Source organism: Loxodonta africana, chromosome 4 (genome assembly GCF_030014295.1).
Source record: "Loxodonta africana isolate mLoxAfr1 chromosome 4, mLoxAfr1.hap2, whole genome shotgun sequence".
NCBI classification, from domain to species: Eukaryota; Metazoa; Chordata; class Mammalia; order Proboscidea; family Elephantidae; genus Loxodonta; species Loxodonta africana.
In genome coordinates, this window is record NC_087345.1 from 142,048,563 (window position 1) to 142,071,250 (window position 22,688).

Consider the following 22,688-nt stretch of genomic DNA (forward strand, 5'->3'; position numbering starts at 1 on the left):
TGGGGGTGCGTATGGGATCATCAGGGGTGGGAAAGAATACTTGCTGGTTAAGGTCTGGTAAAGTGACCAGAAAGTGCCAGGACACACAGAAGTTAGTGGACCCAAGTAGTTACAGCTGTAAATTATCAAATGTGATAGGAACTTGGAAAATGGTCCTTTTCTAGTTAGCTTGGTAAGAACTTTTCTCTCTCAAACCACACATTTGTAACGCCTTGCATAAGAAATCACAATAAAATCCACATAAACCTTTTCTTTTAATAAATAAAGCATATTTTCATGGTTTAGATTTTAAATCACATTTACAGATGAGCAAAGCTTCTAGGACCAACTAGGTAACGGTGAAGCTATTGCAGCCGGAAGGAATGCATGCCCCACATGGATTTTAAACTTAAAGCACAGGAACCTGAAGGCAGAGAACACCAACACGTCACCGTTGAGACTAGGTAACTGGAGCCAGAAAAAGCGGGGGACCCGGTGAAGTTCATGCAACCACCATCTGATCACCTCACCTTGATGCTGCAGAACTGAAAGCTGTGTTCTTTTAAATGAACTAGAGTAGGCTCCCAATCATTTTAACTGAAACTTGCTCCTATTGGTAACAACTGGGCCAAGGGCACTGACTACAGTAGGGTATTCCATTGATAAATACAGAACAATATTAGAACGGCAAAGAGGAGGTTACACAGATAATCTTGGTTCTTCAAATATCAGAAACTTCCATGTCGTATCAGTAAGAGTGGCATGAACTCCACCTCCAAAACGCTTAGTCCAAAAACTTCCTGTTGGCATTAGCACCAAACAAGGCTTCCCGTACTTCTGGCATCATCTGTGAAGAATAATTTTCTTTAATAAATAAGTGTTGTCAACTGGAGAACTTGTGAAGAACTGCTCATCTTAACCTCAGGCAAGTCATCAACCCCTATGTGGCTGGGCACAAAGCTAAGCACATCAAATATGTCCTTTACTTCTCTGAAGCACTGTAACAGAGTCCTTGGTAAGAATTAACTAATCACACGCTTGGAATTAAATCTGACTGCTTACAAAGCTTCGTAAAGAAGGAAGAGGATGATGAAAAACAACTGAAGTCGTTACTGCCTAAGGCCTCTGTTATACTGTGATGAAGGGAGAAGAGATGAACTTACTAAGAGTTATTACCTCATCATAAACCTCATCTACATTCTTTCAGCAAATATTTATTGTGTACCTACTCTGTGTGGAGTGACTGAACAGAAAACTGAAAATGCAAGTTTGTGCACAAGCACAGCGAAGCACTTGTTATGGCAACTGAAAAGTCCTTAGGAGGATTCGGCCTCAAATTTCTATGGCTGTCCTGCCCAATATAGCAGCCACTAGCCACTGTGTCTACTGAACACTTGGAATGTGGCTAGCCTGACAGAGAAACTGAACTTTTAATTACACTTAAATAGCCAGATGTAACTGGTGGCTGCTGTATTGGGCAGCACAGCTCTAAGGTTTAAGTTATCAGAAAATCATACTCAAGGTCCAAGTGCTTTAGGTATAAAAGTTCTCGTACAAACAGGAAATCGCTCTTCTAAGTTAGCAATAACTAAGTTAGCAGCCATAGAAACAGACAACCACTACTGACAACTGCCCAGTATTTTGGAACAACTGGAATTTTTCCAGCTTGTTTCCTAGAATTCATTTACGCAAACCTGGAAACAATGGAAGAGCCGGCCGCCCTAAGGTAATTTCTTTAAATAAGTGTTCAGTTTCCATCATTCTTGCTGGAGAGAGGTCACCAACTCTACTTGTAGTAAAATGTATACACTGGAGTCCTAGGTAAACAAAACCCTTTTTCTGACCCCAAATCCTCCCTCAGGTGAATGGTGTCACCTCTGTAAATGCCACTGAATGCCTAATCCTCATCCCTTTTAAGAAAATATGAAGAGTGACAAATCCCAAATATCACTGAATGGAAAAATTTTCTCTGCCTCTTCAAAGTAACAACAGACCAGCTAAAGAGAAGTATTCCCACACTCACCTGCTGGGCTATGAGGTCCAGCCTGCTTTCCAGGGTGTTGGAAACCTTTATTTTACGATCCCCATTATAGATCTCAACACCACCAGCTCTACAGAGAACAGAGCAAAAAACAATTTTTATAAATTTGAGGAAGGCAGAAACACACATGGTTCACTTATTTTATTCCCTCGGAGGAATACCATTTTGGTGTGTGTGGAGTGTCTAAATAGTGTAAATAGCCAATAAACATAAGGAATAGGCTTAAAATTAACTTTAGAAGCTTCTGACAATTAAGGTATGTGTGTTGACGATAACTCATTTACTGAGTGCCTGCTATGTGCCAATTTGATTTTATGTTATAGCACCTGACTTAATTCTAACCAGCCCTCTCCAACAAAATGAAGAGGATAGAATTGAGTCCCATTTTGTAAATTAAGACAGATAAAGGTCACAGAGCTGATGCTGAGTGGTAGATTCAGGATTCATATTAGTCCATAAATTGCTACAAAATGACTTCACTGATAGCATTTGAAGATTCCACTTCTCAATATTTCTTACAGCCCAACACTGCTAATTACCAGGTAACTTTGATAAGGCAACACTTTTAACTGCTTTGTGTATCAGATAAAAGGTATCATTGCTGCCTTCTGCTAAGCTCACCCTCAGAAAGTTCTGCCTCTAGCCACACCTCACTTCTGCCATTCCTTTCCTCAAAGTTCCTCAGCACTTAAGAAACCTAAGGTCAGCAGGTCAAATTTTATTACAAGGAACTTCAGTGAATGAAATGGTTTTACAGCATTAGAATTTTATTTCATCAAATACTGCTTGAAATAAGCAGGCCATCGGCCAAAGGCTGGGAATGGGAAAGGTTTTGCACATTTTCTGTGGAATATTTTAACAGACTACATATGACCTTAGTATTATTTTCTTACCCCTCTCTCCCGCTTTGTTTCACCTATCTTCAGTTTCTCTAAACAGACTATATATATTCTTCATACAGGCATGCTGTCATGGATTGAATTATGTCCCCCCAAAAATGTGTGTTATCAATTTGGCTAGGCCATGATTCCTGGTATTATATGACTTTCCTGTATGTTGTAAATCTTGCCTCTATGATGTTAATGAGGGAGGATGGATGGCAGTTGTGTTAGTGAGGCAGGCCTCAACCTACAAGATTGGATTGTGTCTTGAGGCAATCTCTTGAGATATAAAAGAAAGAAGGAGCAGAGAGACAGGACCTCATACACCAAGAAAGCAGTGCTGTGAGCAGAGCACATCCTTTGGACCCAGGGTTCCTGTGCAAAGAAGCTCCTAGTCTGGGCGAAGATTGATGAGAAGGCCAACAGAGAGAGAAAGCTTTCCCCTGGAGTTGACGCCCTGAATTTGGACTTTTAGCCTACTTTACTGTGAGAAAATAAACTTCTTTTTGTTAAAGCCATCTACTTGTGGTGTTTCTTTTACAGCAGCATTAGATAACTAAGACACATGGTTAGTTCTTTGCTAATCCTGACCCAGTGTCTGTGATAAATTCTTTCTCCATGTTGGGAGAGGGAGGGAAGGAAGGCTAACACTAAGTGAGAATGTCTACTGTGTGCCAAATACTCACTAAACGTAAACTTAACAAGGGCTTCTCACTTCATCTTCACAAACAACAACAAACAACAGAGCACTGACAGAAACTGCAGCAATAGTTGCAAGTGGAACACAACTACACCCCTGCTCCTTGTGGCGGAGAGCACCTTGCAGAAAACACACTTCCATCACAGCCCAGTGTTAAGTCCTGTCTCCCACTGAGATAGCACCCATGTTAAAGCAGGTATACTCCTTACATGTCCTCGGGCAGGTAGGCCTCCTGATCAATTTGGACATCAACATCTCTTTTGGTGGCAATTTTGTACATAGGGATTGCTTTTTGCACTGCAGCCTGGAAAAAAAGAAAGCTATGGGAGGTTCTGGCAGAAAACTATGGAGCAGATACCAAAAAAAAAATCAATACACTAAGTATACAAGTACGGATATTCCCATTTATTCCAAGTAAAAGAATACATGGAAGTGGGTTTTCACTGCTGTGCTACAGTGAGTGGGGCAAAACATAATTAGTGGCAAGCCTTGTCTTTGAATAATATTATACACACTCTAATACACATGTAAATAACATTTTCTTGAAGGAGTTAAAGCAACTTAAAATATTTTTCTGACTATATTACTAGCTGAACAAATTGATGCATATATTCAACTCTCGCCTGCTTCTCAAATCTAATGCAGCACTACTCTGGGGAGCTGCTCACCGACACTGGACACTGTGGAAGTTTCAAGAAAAAAATTTGCTTGTACCCAGCAGTATTTTGGTGCAATCCTAAGAAGACTAGCTGGCAACTCAGTCAGGCCTTCATTGCCTTGGTGAACTCTCCATTATAATGCCCAGCCCTCTCTTTTATGGGTTCACGAACAAGGCTGTCAGCACAAACATGGACCTAGGTCACTGAGGTGGTTTATACACTGGAACCACATTTATAGTGGACAATGTACAACTGAGGGGGATGAACACCTATGTTCTCTCGCTGGCACATTTTCTTTCCTAGGAGACAAGTTGCTTGGGGGAGACAAATCATAATGAGAATGTAAATGTACTGTGTATTACAAATTTATTTATAATATGAAATGTAATTGCCAGGGGACTAACAATTCACATCTTTGCCTTAAAGCAAACTACATGGAAAAAGAATAATAGTCTAAAGAGCAACGTGATGACACAGAATCAGAGCTAGGGGAGTCCATTAACCAAAAACCAAACCCGTTTCCACTGAGTCAATTTTGATTCACAGTGACTCTACTGGACAGAGTAGAGCTGCCCCATAGGGTTCCCAAGGCTGTAATCTTTATGGAAGCAGACTGCCACATCTTTCTCCTGTGGAGTGGCTGGTGGGTTCAAACTGCAAACCTTTCAGTTAGCAGCTGAGCACTTAACCACTGTGCCACCAGGGTTCCTTTTGTCTGAAGCATCCACCTATTACTACGGCCTGCGTACCTGCCATGGGGCTAGATGGGCCACACCCACAGGCCGGGGCTGCTTCTCCTTAGACAGCACAGGGAGAAGGACTGCACTGGCTGCCTCCGGACTGTGTATTTTTCACTGCTGTCCAACCTCCTTTCTGGCACCCATGTTCTTTCTCTAGGTATGTGAATATATTTAACTAGGTTATAATTTATAGCCATGACTCACTGGCCTGGGAGTGGTTTGTCTCTTTAAGATGCCTACCTTTGCTCCAATCTAGTAGGCGCTGCTTTTATTGTTTGATTTTTAGAAGATTATAACCCTATAAAGTTCCTATAAAGGGAGGAGGGCATTAGCTCAGATGGCAACTTGAACTCTTTAAGAAAAATTCTTAAGAGGCTTGAGTAAGATTAAATTAACAATATCCATAGCGTGCTAAGACTCCTCAAATTCCTATGTTAAGATGCCATCTATTAGAGCATTCACTGCATCCCTAACATTTTGATCTTAGAGAGAGATTTCTTCTAAGCTCTTTACCTTTACCAGAGGGAAATCCTGTTTTCTGCAACGAACAATCATCCGGGGCTCCAGCAACTGGTACAAACCCTACAGAATACAATCAGATGTAATTCTTAAAAAATGCAAACCATAAAATAAAGCAACAAAATAAAATATTTTTACAGTTCTTTTCAGAACATGGAAATAAGATCTTGATATCACATATAAGATAAATATATCCACTGCTCTGGTGGTATAGACAAAATTCATATGGCAGTCTTACATCAACCAGGCTGAGGACAAATACTATAATTAATTAAATTATGGACTCACAGCCTAGCGGTAAGCAATTAAAATGCATACAGTCTTTGGTCTAAACCCCAATACGGAAGCATTTTAGTGGCGAGCAAATTAAGGAAGTCTAAAGCTGAGGCTGTACGCAAATTTGACTCGAGTTATAAAACTCTGTAAGTCTGATCATACCAGGCAGACATTACTATCCTCCTATGCAACACATATTTCCATATTAGACAAGGAAAAGGAAAAAAGCTGAGAAAAAAGGAAAAACAGAACTGGTCTCTAATATATCCTGTAACTCTTCTAAGAATGGTGGCCAGAGCTGGCAGCCCTGGCCTGGAAGGGTACCTGGAGGACCAGTCCATCCAGCAGCACTTGGTACCTGGTTGTATCTTTTACCACCTTGCTGAGCCTCTGTTTTGCCTCATTTAGTAGGTCCTACAAAGAATGGAAAAGAAAAAAGTTATCTACACATCTGGATAGCTGGCTCAGAACCCACTGTGAGGCTGGTCCTGTCCCCTGCCCAATCGCTTCACATTTCACCGCTAGGTTGTCATTCAATACATGCCCTGAAGATCTATGATAAATCAGACTCTGTTCTAAGTAGGTTGATATATGAAGCATGAAGCACCAGTCCTGCTCCCAAGGAGCTTACAGCTTAGTGGAAGAATAGCTCAGTTATCAATCGGTTTAGAAACCTACACAACTGACATGGAAAGATGATACAGATTTGAAAAACAAGTTATTCAGACAGTTATAAAATATGATCCCACTTTTAGGAAGCAAAAAAGATGATGCATATAAAGAAATCCAGAGACCAAAAAATCGACAATGTTTACCTCTGGGAGGCTGGATTACCAATGACTTAAATTTTCTTTATGCTAGTTTGCATTTTTTAATTTACTGTGGTGTTGATACATGTGACAAATTGTCATGTTTAATGGCAAACTAGTCAGACAATTTACCCACTGTTAAATATCTTCTTTATCTGTATAAAGTGTATATAACACAATTAGCAAGTGACAGAGCTGGGGCTCCAATCCAGACTGACTTCAAAACTCTACACTGCCTCCCCGTCTAGTTCTGGCTGCTAAGGTCTAAGGCAGAGAGTTAGTTGAACAATCTACCAGAAGAGTACAAGGGCAGCTGTTACTCATTTCTCCCCCACCCCAAGTTTTATGACTGAGACTCTCCAAGTGAGAACTGTCTAAAATTCATTCACACATCTAATTTAAAACAAATATTTATTTAGACAACTGCTACGTGCAAGTAGGAAACCCTGGTGGTGTAGTGGTTAAGTGCTACGGCTGCTAACCAAAAGGCTGGCAGTTCAAATCTGTCAGGCGCTCCCTGAAAACCCCATGGGGTAGTTCTACTCTGTCCTATAGGGTCACTATGAGTCAGAATCGACTCGACGGCAGTGGGAAGTGCAAGTATGCCAAAAAAAAAAAAAAAAAAATCGGGAGTACTCATTTCATGGGCCAATTAAATTTTTTTTTTTTTTTTTTACAAAATAAACAGTAAGATAAATTCAAATACCTCAAAACAGCACCACCTAGTATTTAAATATGGTATATTGTAACAAATGGTGGCTCTTCCATCCTCAACACACTTACTTTGCAAGGAAAAGTTTTTAGAGTCAAATCTGGTATTAGACAGCTAATAGAATTACAAACACACTCATGATTTATGAAGACTGTTGCAAACACGCTGAGTTCATTAGTGCATTCAAAACAATCTCCATATGAATTTTATTTTTAAACAGTAAGTATGCACTACTGTGGAAGGTTTTAAATCTGTGGTTGGACAACCCCCAAGAGTTTCACAAAGGTATTCTGAGGATCCATGTCATCCAAGATTGTCATGAAGGCTACTAAATTTCTATTTAAAAAAAAAAACAAATGATTGCTTAATAAACAGTGTATCTCACATATGCCTTAACATTATCTTCACTGGATTAAACATCTAAATGAAATTCTTATATTACACATTCTAATGTTTCTAAAACACCACGGTGGTGCAAATGGTTAAGTGCTCTGCTGCTAACTGAAGGGTTTGTGGTTCGAACTCACTCAGCAGCTCCAACGGAGAAAGACCTGGTAATCTGCTTCTGTAGATTATACCCAAGGAAACCCTATGGGGCAGTTCTACTCTGTTACATGGGGTCCCTATGAGTCGAAATTGACTCCACAGCACCTAACAACAACAGGACACTCAAAACTATGTGAAAGAAAAAAATATACCTGGAAATAAAGGCTAACCACCCCAAAAATGAGTTATTTACAGACAAATAAATACAAAAGAAACTTCTCTCCCAAAGGGCAAAAATAAACCAGTTGACCTTAATATCAAGTAATGAAGTTTCTGTCTACTTTAGAAACTTTTAACATGTAAACATTTTTTCTTCTTAGACTTCATTCTACATTATAATACATACTGTCCCCAAACCAAACATGAATGAATGCCCTTCACTGGTCAATGAATCATGTTTTCATCATTTATAATTCATTTTTAGTAAATTAAATGGAGCACACTGCTTGTTAAGTGGAGAAAAAGCAGGAATTTTGTATTGTAACTATTTTAAATAAACTTTAAAGTTCAGTCTTTCATATGCAGATTAATTTTTTCTTAAAAATCATTCTTTATTACATTCCACATAAAATTGATAAAATGATTAAAATTCCCAGAGTAGTTTGAAAGACTGAAACAAGTTAGCAGGCAAGTTTTGCTAATTTTATCTACCAAGCAAAAACAAGTGCTTTTAAAGTTTACAACAAAATGTCCAAACAGGACAATCATTTTTCTTCCTCTTCTAAATATTACTAGATGACAGTCACTTTTTTCTTCCCATTGGTGGGATCATCTTAGTGGTTATACTAGTGTTGGCTGTATTTCGCTTCCTTTCAGTCCTTGGCCAGCTTTTACCATAAGCATTTAGCTAACAGAGGTATTTATATGACAACTGCTATTAAAGGAACTCACCAGAGAAACGGTAAGGCCATTACCCTTCTAAATATATTGTATGTCATTAGCTTTAAGATTTTTCCAGTCCCCAAAGACTCAAGAGAAAGCAGAATCTCAGAATCTCCCCACAGCAACAGCCCTTCTCAAATGTATTCTGCATAAGTCAGACTAAACCATCATAGCAAGAAATATTTAAACAGTAATTCATGGCCTTACAAAGATCTAGACTAAAGACAAAGGGTTATAATTCTGAGTGAGACCAGAAATGGAAAGAAGTGATACAAGAGCACTGTGAAGAATGTCTTCAGTTCAAAGGAAAAATACGTATTTAAAAAAAAAAAAAGTGAGAAAACTTATTTTTGGGGGTATCAAATAAACTGAGAATATCATGTGCCTTGACATTTTCAGAATTAAAACTTCTCAATGACACAGTGAAATCATTAAGAGTTGTTAATAGATAAATAACTTTAGGTGTCCATCAAAACAACCTAACCTCTAGAAGTTTTATTAGCTAAATCCTAATAGCCTGGGAATACAGCCTTTCAAATGGAGGAAGCTTATAGGCACAGGATTTGAAGCATATACTTTATAAAACATTTAGCCACAAAGATCTCAGCCCCTCCCTACCAGAGATCCCTCAACCAATTTTCTCTCTGTGCTGGAATCAATCAGAGATGGACCGTATGAGTACGGTGACACGTTTGCTCTAAGAGAATAACATTACATAAAAATCAACTTGTAAAGGGCAGTATTAACTATGTCTAAAAGTAACCCACATTGGAAAATAATCTGGAAATCGGTAATTGAGGAATTTTATCACCATCCAAAACTCTAAGGATGTAAGGAGGTCTGAATAAACCAAACTCCAGCTAAGAAGGCTGAAACTTAGTGGATATAAATCCAATTGACCCTTTCTAAGGAGTGTTCCCGTCGCTTAACAGCTACGTCACTAAAAAAAAAAAAAAAAAATTTACGTCACTAGAGGTGAGTAAATTATGATCAATGTTGCAATCACGAATATCCTAGTGATACGCTTTGGTTTGATTTTAAATTCAAACAACTTTCAAATTATAATCTGGCTCCCAAAGCAGCTATTAAGGAGATGGCTCTTCACTGTTGCATACCTCATTGTAAAATACTGCAGCTCGTATTTCAAATTATATACCAGTATTTTGAGTTTGGTATTTCTGCCCACCTAAACCTAACTGCCACTAAGGATCCTGGTCCAGAAAAGCAGGAAACCAAAGCATGATGATGATGACAACATCAAAACCATGTCTCTCGGGTCCTGCCTAGACTGAGGGGTCAGCTGGCCTCCCTAGAAGATATTTCTATCTCGTATCTCTTTAACCACCACACTAGAAAGCTCTATGTCAGGACTAATGAAATCAGAATTTAAATAGTTCTTTATTTTCCTTTTCAAAGAAGACATAAATAAGCTGTGAGGTTTAAGAAAATGATAATAAAGAACTATCATTTATTCAACTGTTTTGTGTCAGGAGCTATACTAGTTACTTTACCTAGGTTATCTCATTTAATTCTAAGTAACCTTCAGGTAGATGGTTTTCCATTTTACAGGTCAAGAGGGTGGTTGGTAGTTGTTAGGTGGTATCAAGTCGGTCCCAACTCATAGCAACCCTATGTGCAAGAGAACAAAACACTGCCCAGTCCCGCACCATCCTCACAATCATTGCTATGTTTGAGCCCATTGTTGTAGTCACTGCGTCAATCCATCTCATTGAGGGTCTTCCTCTTTTTTTTTTGCCCTTTTCTTTCCATTTTTACCTAGTTCTGTATTTTTCTCCTTCTACCTTGTCATTATGTTTTTATTTTAACTGCTTGACAACTCCCTTCTTTTCATAATTTCTTATTCTATGGATAAAAACTAGAAATAAAATGTTTTAAAATAACAATCCATTCCAAGCATGTGTGTACTTTTATCTGTGTGTAACCCTGTCTGAAGAAGCCCTGGTGGTACAATGGTTAAACGCTCAGCTGCTAAATGATAGGTCAGTGGTTCATACCCACCAGCCGCTCTGCAGGAGAAAGATGTGGCAGTCTGTTTCCATAAAGATTTACAGCCTTGGAAACCCTTTGGGGCAAGTTCTCTCTGTCCTATACGGTGAGTATGAGTCAGAATTGACTCGAAGCCAACGAGTTTAGGTAACTGTTTGACCTATCACTTTATTCTTTGTTTTCTTATCCTTCCAGTCTCTTATTTATGTGGTTTGCTAAACTGTATGTAACTTGATGGAAAGAAGTTAACTAGAAAGGAAAGAACATCTAGAATAATTAAAAACATTAAATGTTTTATTTTCACACAATTCCATTATAAATCAGAAAGATAAAAACTCAAGTTGTGTACACTTGGACTTCATGTGGCAGAAAGAGATGAAAACACTGACAGTCCACATAACCAAACTTATTTTTTCTTTGCATTTTTTAAAATTAATTTTTATTGTGCCTTCAGTGAAAGTTTACAGATCAGTCTCTTACACAAAAATTTACATACACCTTGCTTTTCACTCCTAATTCTCTCCCTCTAATGAGATAGCACAGTTCTTCCCTCCACTCTCTCTCCTCGTATCCACTCAGGTAGCTTCTGGCCCCCTCTGCCCTCTCATCTCCCCTCCAGACAGGAGATGCCAATATAGTCTCATGTGTCCACTTGATCCAAGAAGCTCGTTCTTCACCAGTATCATTTTCCATCCCATATTCCAGTCCAATCCCTGTCTGAAGAGTTAGCTTTGGGAATGGTTCCAGTCTTGGGCTAACAGAAGGCCTGGGGACCATGGCCTCAGGGGTCCTTCTAGCCCCAATTTGACCATTAAGTCTGGTCTTTTTACGAGAATTTGGGGTCTGCATCCCACTGCTCTCATGCTACCTCAGGGGTTTTCTGTTGTGTTCCCTGTCAGGGCAGTCATCGGTTGTAGCTGGGCACCCTCTAGTTCTTCTGGTCTGAGGCTGATGTAGTCTCTGGTTTATGTGGTCCTTTCTGTCTCTTAGGCTCATAATTACCTTGTGTCTTTGGTGTTCTTCATTCTTCTTTGCTCCAGGTGGGTTGAGACCAATTGATGCATCTTAGATGGCCGCTTGCTAGCATTTAAGACCCCAGACACCCCTCTCCAAACTGGGATGCAGAATGTTTTCTTAATAGATTTTATTATGCCAATTGACTTAGATGTCCCCTGAAACCATGGTCCTCAAACCCCTGCCCCTGCTTCACTGGCCTTTGAAGTGTTCAGTTTATTCAGGAAACTTCTTTGCTTTTGATAACCAAACTTCTTAAGAGGCCACACATACTGCCTTCAGTTCCTCACCTGATACTACTTTTCATTCATCTGGCTGTGGGCCTTCATCATTCCAATTCCATTACAATTCACCTTGACTGCTACTTAGTTTCCAGGGCTGCTCGAACAAGTCACCACAAAGTGGGGGCTTCAAACAACACAAATTTATTCTTAGGGTTCTGGAAGCTAATAGTTCAAATCTAGAGTATTGGCAGGGCCATGCACTCTCTGAAGTCTCTGGGGAAGATCTTTTTCTTGTCTCTTTGCTTCTGGTTGGAGCCCTAGTTGTGCACTCATTAAAAGCTCTGCTGTTAACCAAAGGTTGTAAGTTCAGATCCACCAGCTGCTCCCTGGAAACACTATGGGGCAGTTCTACTCTGCCCTATGGAGTCCCTACTAGTGGGAATCAACTCCATGGCAATCAGTTTTTGTTTTGGTTTTTGGGTGGGGCTCTGCTTCTAGTAGCCTCAGGCATTCCTTGGTTTGCAGCTGCAGCATTAACTTCTCAGTCACATGACCCTTTTTTGTCTCTCCCTATCTCTTTTCCTCTTTTATAAAGACAGCACTCAGATGGGATGAGGACTCAATTTACTCCAGTTTGACCTCCTTTAAAGGTCTTTAAAGATGTTAACTGATAACATCTTCAAAGACCCTATTTCTAGACAAGGTCACAGTCACAGGTTATGGGGGGGTTGGGGGCGTCAATTCTGTCCACAACAATTGCCAAATCCAAAGATCACTGTGCTCTTCTGTGATTTCCTGAAGCATTAAACACTAATTAGATTACCAGTTTGTCGTTCAAATTTTCTGTCCTCTTGGTTTCTTATTCTCCTCCAACTTGACTGCTTTTACCCTGTTTGTTTCCCTAGCAGTCTCTTATTTTCTTGCCTATTGAATTTGAAGCTTCTCAGTTTGTTTACATGGCCCTCTTCTCTTATACGTAAGGAACCCCATAGGGTTTCCAAAGAGCAGTTGGTGGATTTGAACTGCCAGCCTTCTGGTTAGCAGCCACAGCCCTGAACCACTATGTTACCAGGGTTTCCATTTATTTACTTAGAAGAATTTAAAACAGCTTATAGAAACATATCCAATAAAAAATTTAAATTAGATATAAAATAAATCAGAAAAAATAACTAACAAAATACAAATAAGTAAATGAAAAGATCCAGGCAAAGAGAAAATAAGGATAAGAAATAACAAGTTAAAACTTACTCCACAATGACAATGAGCAACAGAGGAAGCAGCAGGCATCCCAATTTAGTTCCTGAATATAATTCAAATACCTTTAGAGCTTCTTGACTAAGTGATAAGTTTCTGTAGGTGTCTGCCCTCTTCCTTGAATGATGCAATACTGGTTTTCTTGTTTCTAACTTCTCCCTCCCCTGTTATTAATCTACACACCCATAACATGAGCCCTACTTATGATATTTCACACCAGGAAAAAAAAAAAAAAAAAAGACAAAACTAAACAACTTCAATGACTGCCCATTCAAAACAGGTGAAGCTCTTTACTGTTGTATTCGTGGTCCCTATACTAACCCGACATTCTACCTCTCTGGACTTATTATAAGTCCCTGTTGCCCTCATAATAATTTTATAGCTAATAGGAGCTAATTACTCACTGTGATAAGGTCATCTCTTGCTCTGAGGACTTTCAGTCTTGCTTGATTCATCAAATTGGACATCTGACTGCAAAAAGTATGGAAAAATGGTATCAGTACAGCATAAAAAACAAAACAAATATATAGCTTCCTATACAGTACAATGAAGATTTGGTAAATGACAATTCTTTTCTTTCTGATGACCAAAGAGAACCCCAATGAGACACATTTGGTGGTTGCTACCAGCTTGTTTTCAAAGATAGGAAATACTTATTGAGTGCTTACCAAATGACAAGCACTTTCATATCTGTTATTCCAACTAAAATTTTCAATAATCCTGTGAGGCTTCCATTTTTACAAATGAAGAAAGCAAAGTTAAGCCACTTGCCCAAGGTCAGAGAAACAATATGCGGTCAAGTCAGGACCTGAACTCTATCTGCATGACTCCCAAGCCCCTGCTTTGTCCTCTTGTCCCACAGACCTTAGAAACCTTTTTTAGCTTAATACTGTGACAAGGATCTACTTACATTTTCTTCTGCTGCTCAATTTGCTTCTCCTTCTTCTCATAGTATTCCATAATCTTCAGTCTTTGGGTTTGCACAAGACGACCTTTCTCAATGTTGAACTCTTCTTCTGCCTACCGGGGGATTCATTCATATGAATTCATTTCATCCAGATCTTTTAAATTGTGGTAAATATACACGTAACACAACATTTGCCATCTCAACATTCTTCACATGTACAATTCAATGACACTAATTGCATTCATCATATTGTGCAACCGTCATTATTCATCTCCAAATTTTTTCATCTCCCTTAAAAGCAGCTCAGTGTTCCCCTAAGCAGTAAGTCTCTCTCTTGCCTGCCCCTGGTAACCATTAATCAACCTTGGTCTGTATACACTTGTCCATTCTAGGTATTTTATATAAATGGAATCATACACTATTTGTCCTTTTGTAACTGACTGATTTTATTCAGCATGATGGTTTCAAGATTAATTTGTTGGTGGACATTTAGGTTGTTTCCATCTTTTTGCTATCGTGAATAGTGCTGCAATGAACACCAGTGTACACGTACCTGTTTGTGTTCCTGCTTTCAGTTCTTTTGGGTATATACATTACATCAGATTCTGATGAACAGTTCTATTTTTAAGGAGCTGATGATCAAGGGTATTTGACTATTCCATATGTAAAATGGGGACTATATTGTGACCCTTGTCTTCAAAGAGTACTTCTAATTTATTCAAAAATAAACACCAGCAGTTTTCATCATAAACAATGAGCCAGAAAATGAAAAATCTGACCAAGCATAATAGCACCCAGCAGCAAAGTTACAAAGGACACAATCTGATAGAAGATTATGTTCATGAAAAATGTATTGTGTACTCTAAATTTAATCCATTTGTTTACTAGTGGGGTCTGAAAAGAACACAGAACTGAGAGTTTAGAAGATCTGGGTTACCACCTATGGAATCTGATAGGTCAACTCATCTCAGTCTTAGTGTCCTCCCTTTTAAAACGGAAAAAAAAAAAAAAGTATTCTTTCTTCATACGTTGAATAAACAAGATAAATGTGACAGACCTTTTAAAATTATAAACCATTATAAAAAGTTATTAGTTTTATTGGTGAAAATTACTGAGCAATTACTTTTCTGTGATTTCAAGCAGTAAAAAATTGTAATTTTGGAAAAATTAACTGAATTTGTTGGTTCAGGATGTTTGATGTTCAGCACAGGCACTTGAGCTCTTCTGTGATTTCCTGAAGCATTAAACACTAATTAGATTACCAGTTTGTCCTTCAAATTTTCTGTCCTCTTGGTTTCTTATTCTCCTCCAACATGACTGCTTTTACCCTGTTTGTTTCCTTAGCAGTCTCTTATTTTCTTGCCTATTGAATTTGAAGCTTCTCAGTTTGTTTACATGGCCCTCTTCTCTTATACGTAAGTCCCAATCTCTCTCCTGAGCCCCTTACTCATACCTGTTCACCTGGATTCCTTATGCAATGCAAACTCAAAGGTTTATCATCATTCTGACTCATAGAGACCTTACAGGATCGAGTGGAATTGCCCCATAGGGTTTCCAAGGAGCAGTTGGTGGATTTGACGTAAATGGTTAACATCTTATATCTATACCTGTCATTGGAAATAAGTACAGATGACAGTGGTATACAAGGTGAAGACAACTTTAAATAATAATGCATTTACCTATTTGATCCAAAATGAATTTCTACATTTGGTCCAAAAAGAAATAAAGGACATTAATACTGCAATGAGTCTATGACCGTCAAAGCAACATTAAATAACAGCCTGGCAACCATTACATATTAGCGGAAGGAAAATAGTCTCTTTTTTTTGTTCTTAAATGATAAATTAGTCAAATGGTTCAAAGTTTCAGAAAGTTTTAGTCCTGGAGTACCATGCCCATACAATGTTAAGGCTGTCCTGGTAAGTAACAAATGTGTAACTAAAGTAGAATCAAATTAAAAGGATGATGAAAATAAAACAGACAATACATTCTAATCATAAATTAACAGCAAACTTTTAAAATGTCTGTATGACTACACCTAGGGAAAAGAAAAATTCAATGCACTGTTAGGGAAGGTAAAGTGGTATAGATAATGTATAACTGGAAATGTCTATAAAAATTTTAAATGCTGAAGGAATGTCATCTTTGTGATGGACAGGCTTTCATTTTATACCTCATGTACTTCTAAACAGGAAACCCCAGTGGTGTAGCGGTTAAGGGCTACGGCTGCTAACCAAAGGGTTGGCAGTTCAAATCCATCAGGCGCTCCTTGGAAACTCTATGGGGCAGTTCTACTCTGTCCTATAGGGTCGCTATGAGTCGGAATCGACCTGACGGCACTGGGTTTTGGTTTTTATATTTCCCAACTATTTCTTTTTTCGGTAATGAGCACAGATTAATAAAGAAGCAAAAACAAACAAACATAAAATACTATACCTTTCCCTATCTAATTATCCCAGTCAACCACAGATGCTAAATTTCTGAAGTATGGATTCCATGAGAAAAGTAACCCATCCATTTCTATCCCCTATCATAAAATTATAGGACACTTAGGGAAACCCTGGTGGTATAGTGTTAAGCGCTACAGCTGCTAACCAAAAGGTCAGGAGCTCAAATCCACCAGGCGCTCCTTGGAAACCCTGTGGGGCAGTTCTACTCTGTCCTATAGGGTTACTATGAGTCCGAATCAACTCGACAGCAACGGGTTCGGTTTTTTTTTTTTAATTGGCAATCAGAAACAATCAGAAGGAGAAATTTATTTTTTTAACTTTAAAGATACTTATATTCTTATATCAAACCTGTTGCTGTCAAGTTGATTCTGACTGAGTGACATTCTTATAGTCCTATGCAACATGTAGCTAAACGAGTTTACTTACAATACTATTTAACAAGGCAAGACAACATGAAACTGTGATAACTTCTTAAAATTAGAAAACAGATGCTCACCTTTGCATCTATTTCTTCTGCCTTCTCATTGGCTTCTTGTTCAATAAAAGCCATCATGTGCTTAATCTATGAGGAAAAAGAAAAGATTATTTTTGAATTTAATGAGGAGAAAACATGACATCTATGTTTTCTGATTCATTCAACAAGCACACATTATTAAATATTATGTGCTAAGCTCTGTGTACAAAGATAAATGCCCTCAGGGAATTTACATCTGGAATTTGCACTACCAAATGAACAAAATGCAATATACAATGTTGTTGTTAGCTGCTGTCAAGTTGGCCCCTGAATCATGGAGCCCCATGCACAACAGGATCAGACCACTGTGATCCATATGGTTTTCACTGGCTATTTTTGGAAGTAGACTGCCAGGCCTTTCTTTCTTGTCTATCTTAGTCTAGAAGCTCTGCTGAAACCTGTTCAGCATCATAGCTACATGCAAGCCTCCACTGACAGATGAGCGGTGGCTCCACATGGGGTACACTGCTGGGAACTGAACTGGGTCTCCAGCATGGACGGTGGGAGTTCTAACACTGAACCACTAACGTCCCCTGCGATATACAATAACAAAGATGAATGGGACAACATCCTACTCTCAAGGAACTCAGAGTCTATGGGAGAGGGAGGTCACATCACACTTCAGCCAGCATCCCTTCTTTTCTCCATCACTAATGTGTCCAAGAGCTATCTATGTTTACTCTTTTTCAACTTCCTTACCTCCTACTCTCACCACACTTCAATCTGACTTCTGCCCCCTTCACTCCACTAGAAGTACTCTCATAAAGTCACAACACTCTCTTTGCCCTTAAAACTTGGCCTAATCTTACTTGATACGTTGATGAACTTTCCCTTCTTGAACAATCTCTTCCCTCTGGTTCCATGACTTCCTCCTCTGTTCTTTGGTTACTCCTGCTCAGTCTCCTTTGGGGTCACTCATCTTCCACTGCTTCCTAGACAGCTCTTCTTGGATATACTACTCCCAGTAACCTCAAATTCAACATATTCAATACTGAACTCCTTATTACTCCCCTCCTCCCCCCACTTTGATCTCTATCCTGCAGCATCTCTAATAGTACCAACACTCAATTTTGACTCTTCTCGTACCTCAATCCTCACATCCAATCAATCACCAAGTTCTACCAAATCTCCCTTCCAATAGTCGGAATCAAACTGACGGCACACAACAATAATCAGTAGTTCTTTAATTTATCCACATTTCTGTACCTTCACAGCCACTACTCTAATCCCTGCCATCATCATTTCTCAGACGAATTATTTGAATAGCTTCCAAATTTGTTTTCCTGCCTCCAGTCTTCTTCCTTCTCTAATGTACTCTACACTGCAGAGAGAGCTTTTTAAAATGTCTTATCAAGTATCACAACCCCTCCCCAGACTTCTCACTGCCTTTTAAGATAAAGTACAAAGATGTTAGAAGGTCAATGATGTGATCACTGCCTACTTTTCCAGCATCACATATAATAACCCTTTCCCACTCACTGCTCTTCAAACTCTTAGTTCCTGCCATACTAAGCTTATTTCAGTTTTTCGGTTCCTTAAAGTCATCATTCTCTTTCTCACCTCCAAGATGTCAAACAAACTGTTCTTTCCATTTGGAACACTCTTCTTCCCCTTCTTCATGGGAAACTTCTCAGCCCCAGCTTACTCAACTGTCACCTCCTGTGGGAAATCTCCTCTGAGCCCCTCATCTATGTGCCTTAAGACACTCTGTATTTCCTTTATCATGGCACCTAAGCACAGATTAGTAATTACTTGCTTACTTGTCCCTATTCCCAACTAAACTATGAGTTAAGCCAAAAAAAAAAAAAAAACAAAAAACCCAAGCGAGTTGCCATCAAGTCAATTCCAACTTATGGCAACCCCTTGGGTGTCAGAGTACAACTGTGCTTCACAGGGTTTTCATGGCAGTGGGACAGTAGTTTCATTTCACAGAGGCACTACCTAAAAGAAATAACGTACTAAAAAATAATTATGTACGAGCCCAAGGTTATGAATTCATTTTGATTATTGCTCAATTTCTCCCACTAGGTTCCATCAGTATAGGAATCTTGTCTGTCTTTTAGACCACTCTAACCCCAGAACATGTAACAACTGTAAAAATAATATGTGCTCAATAAATACTTGTGAGTGAATGAGAATCAGTCAGGAATTTCAAGCCTTCTGAGGAGTACAAGGTATCCCAGATACTCTTTCCGGTTTAACAATCGGGAAATGATTCCCATAGCAGCTTTTCCATGTAACACAAAGATACCATAAATCTAAGGCACACATATGTGTACAATATGAGTTAAGAATACAGTCTTCTGGCATCAAAGTCTTAAAGAAGGCATAGTATGATTTTAAAAGGGGCAGATTTATTCTTTTATCAAAATTATTATCCTACTACTCTTGAAAAGCCAAAATAATTTTGATAGCCAAAGCTTGTTTATAAATAACACAACACTAATATAAAATCTCAAGCCTAGAAGTATTTGGCATAACCAGTACAGAGCTCATTTATGGAAAATTATTGTGACCTTGCTAAAAGGATGACCAGGTTTGTAGGGTAGTGGGGGTAGTGAGGAAAGGTGTCTCCATAAATTCAGTATGAAGCCTCGCTGAACTTATTCAGTCTGGAATTTTACAAGTAGTTTAGCTAAATACAGTAATCAAAACAGCTGTTTACAAATGCTACAAAACACATTCTGGCCTATAAAGGTGAGCTATTTCAAACCTGCATTATCTGCCTTTATTGCTGCTGCTGGACCCTCAGCTACCAGATTTAACTAGATCAGCATGGCTTAGAGCAAAACACACTGATTTTAACTCAGGTCAGAGAAGCCTTACTATTTACCAGTCAACACAGTCATATTCAGGCTTTCAAGAGTTCCAAGATAAGAAATAGCCAAACCCTTAAGGACATTTATGCCACCTAATACAGAAAATCTTAAGTCTTTAAAAGCATAGCTTTCTTCTTCCTGTTAACCCAGTAATTAAGCTTTTTGAAAGGTTGAATTCCTTTGAAAATTTGATGAAATAGATGACCACACTCCCCAAACAAAAAAGAAACACACACAAATACTTTGATACAATGAGGAAAAAGTCAGGGAATCCAGGAATTATTAAGCGCCTAGTATGTGCTTGGCATTTGGCCTATTCACTATTGGGAACCCAGTGAACAAAACACACTATTTTCATGGAGCCTACATTCTAGTGTAGAAGGGTACAGACAATACATAACATTTCTTCATTCTTTCATCTCACAGAAAAAACAATGATTTGGTCTAGATTCCAAGAAAATACATTGCTTTGCCTTTATATCTTTCTGGCGCAGCCTTGCTATGTGTCGATTTCAGCTCATCGCGACCCCATGGGACAGTGTAGAACTGCCCCATAGTATTTTCTTGCCTGTAATCTTTACAGGAGCAGATCTCCAGGTCTTCTCTCTTGGAGCCACTGAGGGGGTTCAAACTGCCAACCTTTCAGTTAGCAGTCAAGCTTTTAACCATTGCACCACCAGGGCTCCTGGTGAAGGCTTAGTCTTCAGTATATTGTAACAAGAGGGACGATGAAGGAACAAGAGGAAGAGAATTAGTACTAAAATTGTGACTACCAGAGTACGTGGAGGGTCTCGCACCTTTCTACCACATCAAGTTTATCCCTATTAAAAGCCAGAAGTAGTGATGACAAATGTAAAAAAAAAAAAGGCTCATTATTCTCTAAGAATATTGGAAGATTTCTTAAATTTCTCTGCAGATACTATTTTTATTAACCCTCTTCCCCTCTGTGATTAGCTCTAGAATCACTGAAATGAAGAAGCATTCCATTCTTCCTAGTGCATATTAGGTTAAGAATAAAATGACCCCTGGACATCCTTTTGGCTCAGTAATGAAGTCACTCTTGAGGTTCACCCTTCAACCAAAGATTAGACAGGCCCATAAAACAAGACTAAAGGGGCACACCAGCCCAGTGGCAAGGGCTAGAAGGCAGCTGGGGACAGGAATGCTGGTAATAGGGAACCCAAGGTCGAGAAGGGGGTGTGTTGACATGTTGTGGGGTTGTTAACCAATGTCATAAAACAATATGTGTACTGTTTAATGAGAAGCTAGTTTGTTCTGTAAACCTTCATCTAAAGTACAATAAAAAAAAAGAATAAAATGAAAAGGCATTTTCAAGGAAATGGAAACTTCCAAGGAAAAAAGCATTTTATCCCATTGCTCATCTAAGAAGATTCATAAACCAGTGTGCTTTAGTCAGAGAATTTTCCTAGTACTTCAAAAAGAAGTAGGGTTAGTTCTCTAAACTGTGCAGAGATTAAATAGCAGACTTAAGCTTCCTCCTCTGAAAAATCTTATTGGCAATATGACTACTAAATATACTACTAAAGGCAAGGTCCCTGGTTTCAGAGTATCTATTGACAGGACAACCCCGTTTGTCGCGTTTGTTATAGGTCTATCAAAGCCTATTCCCCTGAAAGACTTTTGCATTACAGTATTTCCCAGAGCCCATAGTCTTGAAGGTACGGAACGTTTTAAAAAACTAAAAAAGTTTCCCAGTACCGAGTATACACCTGGCAAAGTTGATGTCGGTTCAAGACTTCCCTAACGATTCTTTCCATAAACCTTGACTCATCTAGTTTGTGCCAAACACTGTTAGGTGCTGCGGCTCATAAATGGACGAAAAAGAGAAGTACCAACATGTGACAAATATTAACATACTGACTCGTGGGAGTCAAACCATTACAACTCATTATAATAGAAGAGACTCCTCTACGATGACGATTTTAACAATTCATAAAGCAGACGGCCTCAAAACAACATTAGCGGCAGGTCTCTTCCCTCAGCACTTTCTTTCCTTCCATATACCGTAATCCCTTCCTTCAGAGTTAAAAATAAGGGAAGGGGCTGTTTTCAAACGTTGCATAGATCTCGGCTCTGTTACGCACGAAATACTCAGGGAAAACAGGCACTGGGCGATCAAGGAGGCGGCGGCGCGCAGGCAAGTGGGCAGCGCGCAAGACCCACGCAGGAGTCACACGAGCTACGGGTTAATGCCGGTCAGCAAGTCACCCTCCCGCAGACAGACCCGAAGACTTGGGAAAAGGGCCCTCCTCCAGCATCTGAGCTGCTCAAGGCCCCCGCCCTCCCTAAGCCCGGGCCTCAGCCCACCACCCCCAGAACCCGCGTCCCGGCTTCGCGGGACCCAGCCCCAGGCCCTTACCTGCTTTTGCACGTCAGCATCGCTGAGGGCCATGGCGAAAGATTTGCTATGCAGGTGGGCAACAGGCTGGAGTTTGGGTTTGAAGGGGGCGGTGGAAGGAACTAGAGAGGAAAACCCAGCGTAGGTTTCGGCTTTATAACCCTGGCTTCCGGTTCCTGCCAGGTGACAGCGCAGCCCATACCCCAAGCTTCTTCTCAGCCAATGGGAGAAAAGCGGACTCCGGGAAGTCCCGCCCCCGCCCGGCTCAGGTTGGCTCTTTCTTGACTAGGCGTTTGCGCAGGCTGCCCCGCTGCGGTGTCCTTTTATATCACTGGCTCTTGCCTTCATTCTGCGGTGCTTTCCTGAAACGCCTGCTGCCTTGTAGAACACAGAAAA

The 22,688-nt window shown here is 39.5% G+C and overlaps 1 protein-coding gene across 1 annotated transcript; it reads right to left on the reverse strand.

The window, feature by feature from the left end:
• Positions 1–237: 237 nt before the first annotated feature.
• On the reverse strand, positions 238–22,504 carry ATP6V1E1 (ATPase H+ transporting V1 subunit E1). Its single transcript, XM_003410608.4, has 9 exons — positions 22,314–22,504; positions 17,097–17,162; positions 14,154–14,263; positions 13,648–13,714; positions 6,120–6,209; positions 5,514–5,582; positions 3,811–3,905; positions 2,003–2,090; positions 238–826 (listed from the first exon to the last, which is right to left on the reverse strand). Exons 1-9 carry the CDS (start codon positions 22,344–22,346, stop codon positions 764–766), a joined length of 681 nt encoding a protein of 226 aa, XP_003410656.1. The 5' UTR covers positions 22,347–22,504; the 3' UTR covers positions 238–763.
• Between the last annotated feature and the right edge of the window lie 184 nt (positions 22,505–22,688).

Bases quoted from the DNA above. Each gene is read 5' to 3' on its own strand.
- ATP6V1E1 (XM_003410608.4), bottom strand. From the start codon at position 22,346: ATGGCCCTCAGCGATGCTGACGTGCAAAAGCAG. The intron at 6,210-13,647 runs GTGAGTAATTAG...CATTCTTTGTAG, and splicing joins CAAGAGATGACCTTATCACA to GACCTACTAAATGAGGCAAA. The intron at 2,091-3,810 runs GTAAGGAGTATA...TGTTCTCTGTAG, and splicing joins GCCTACCTGCCCGAGGACAT to AGCTGGTGGTGTTGAGATCT.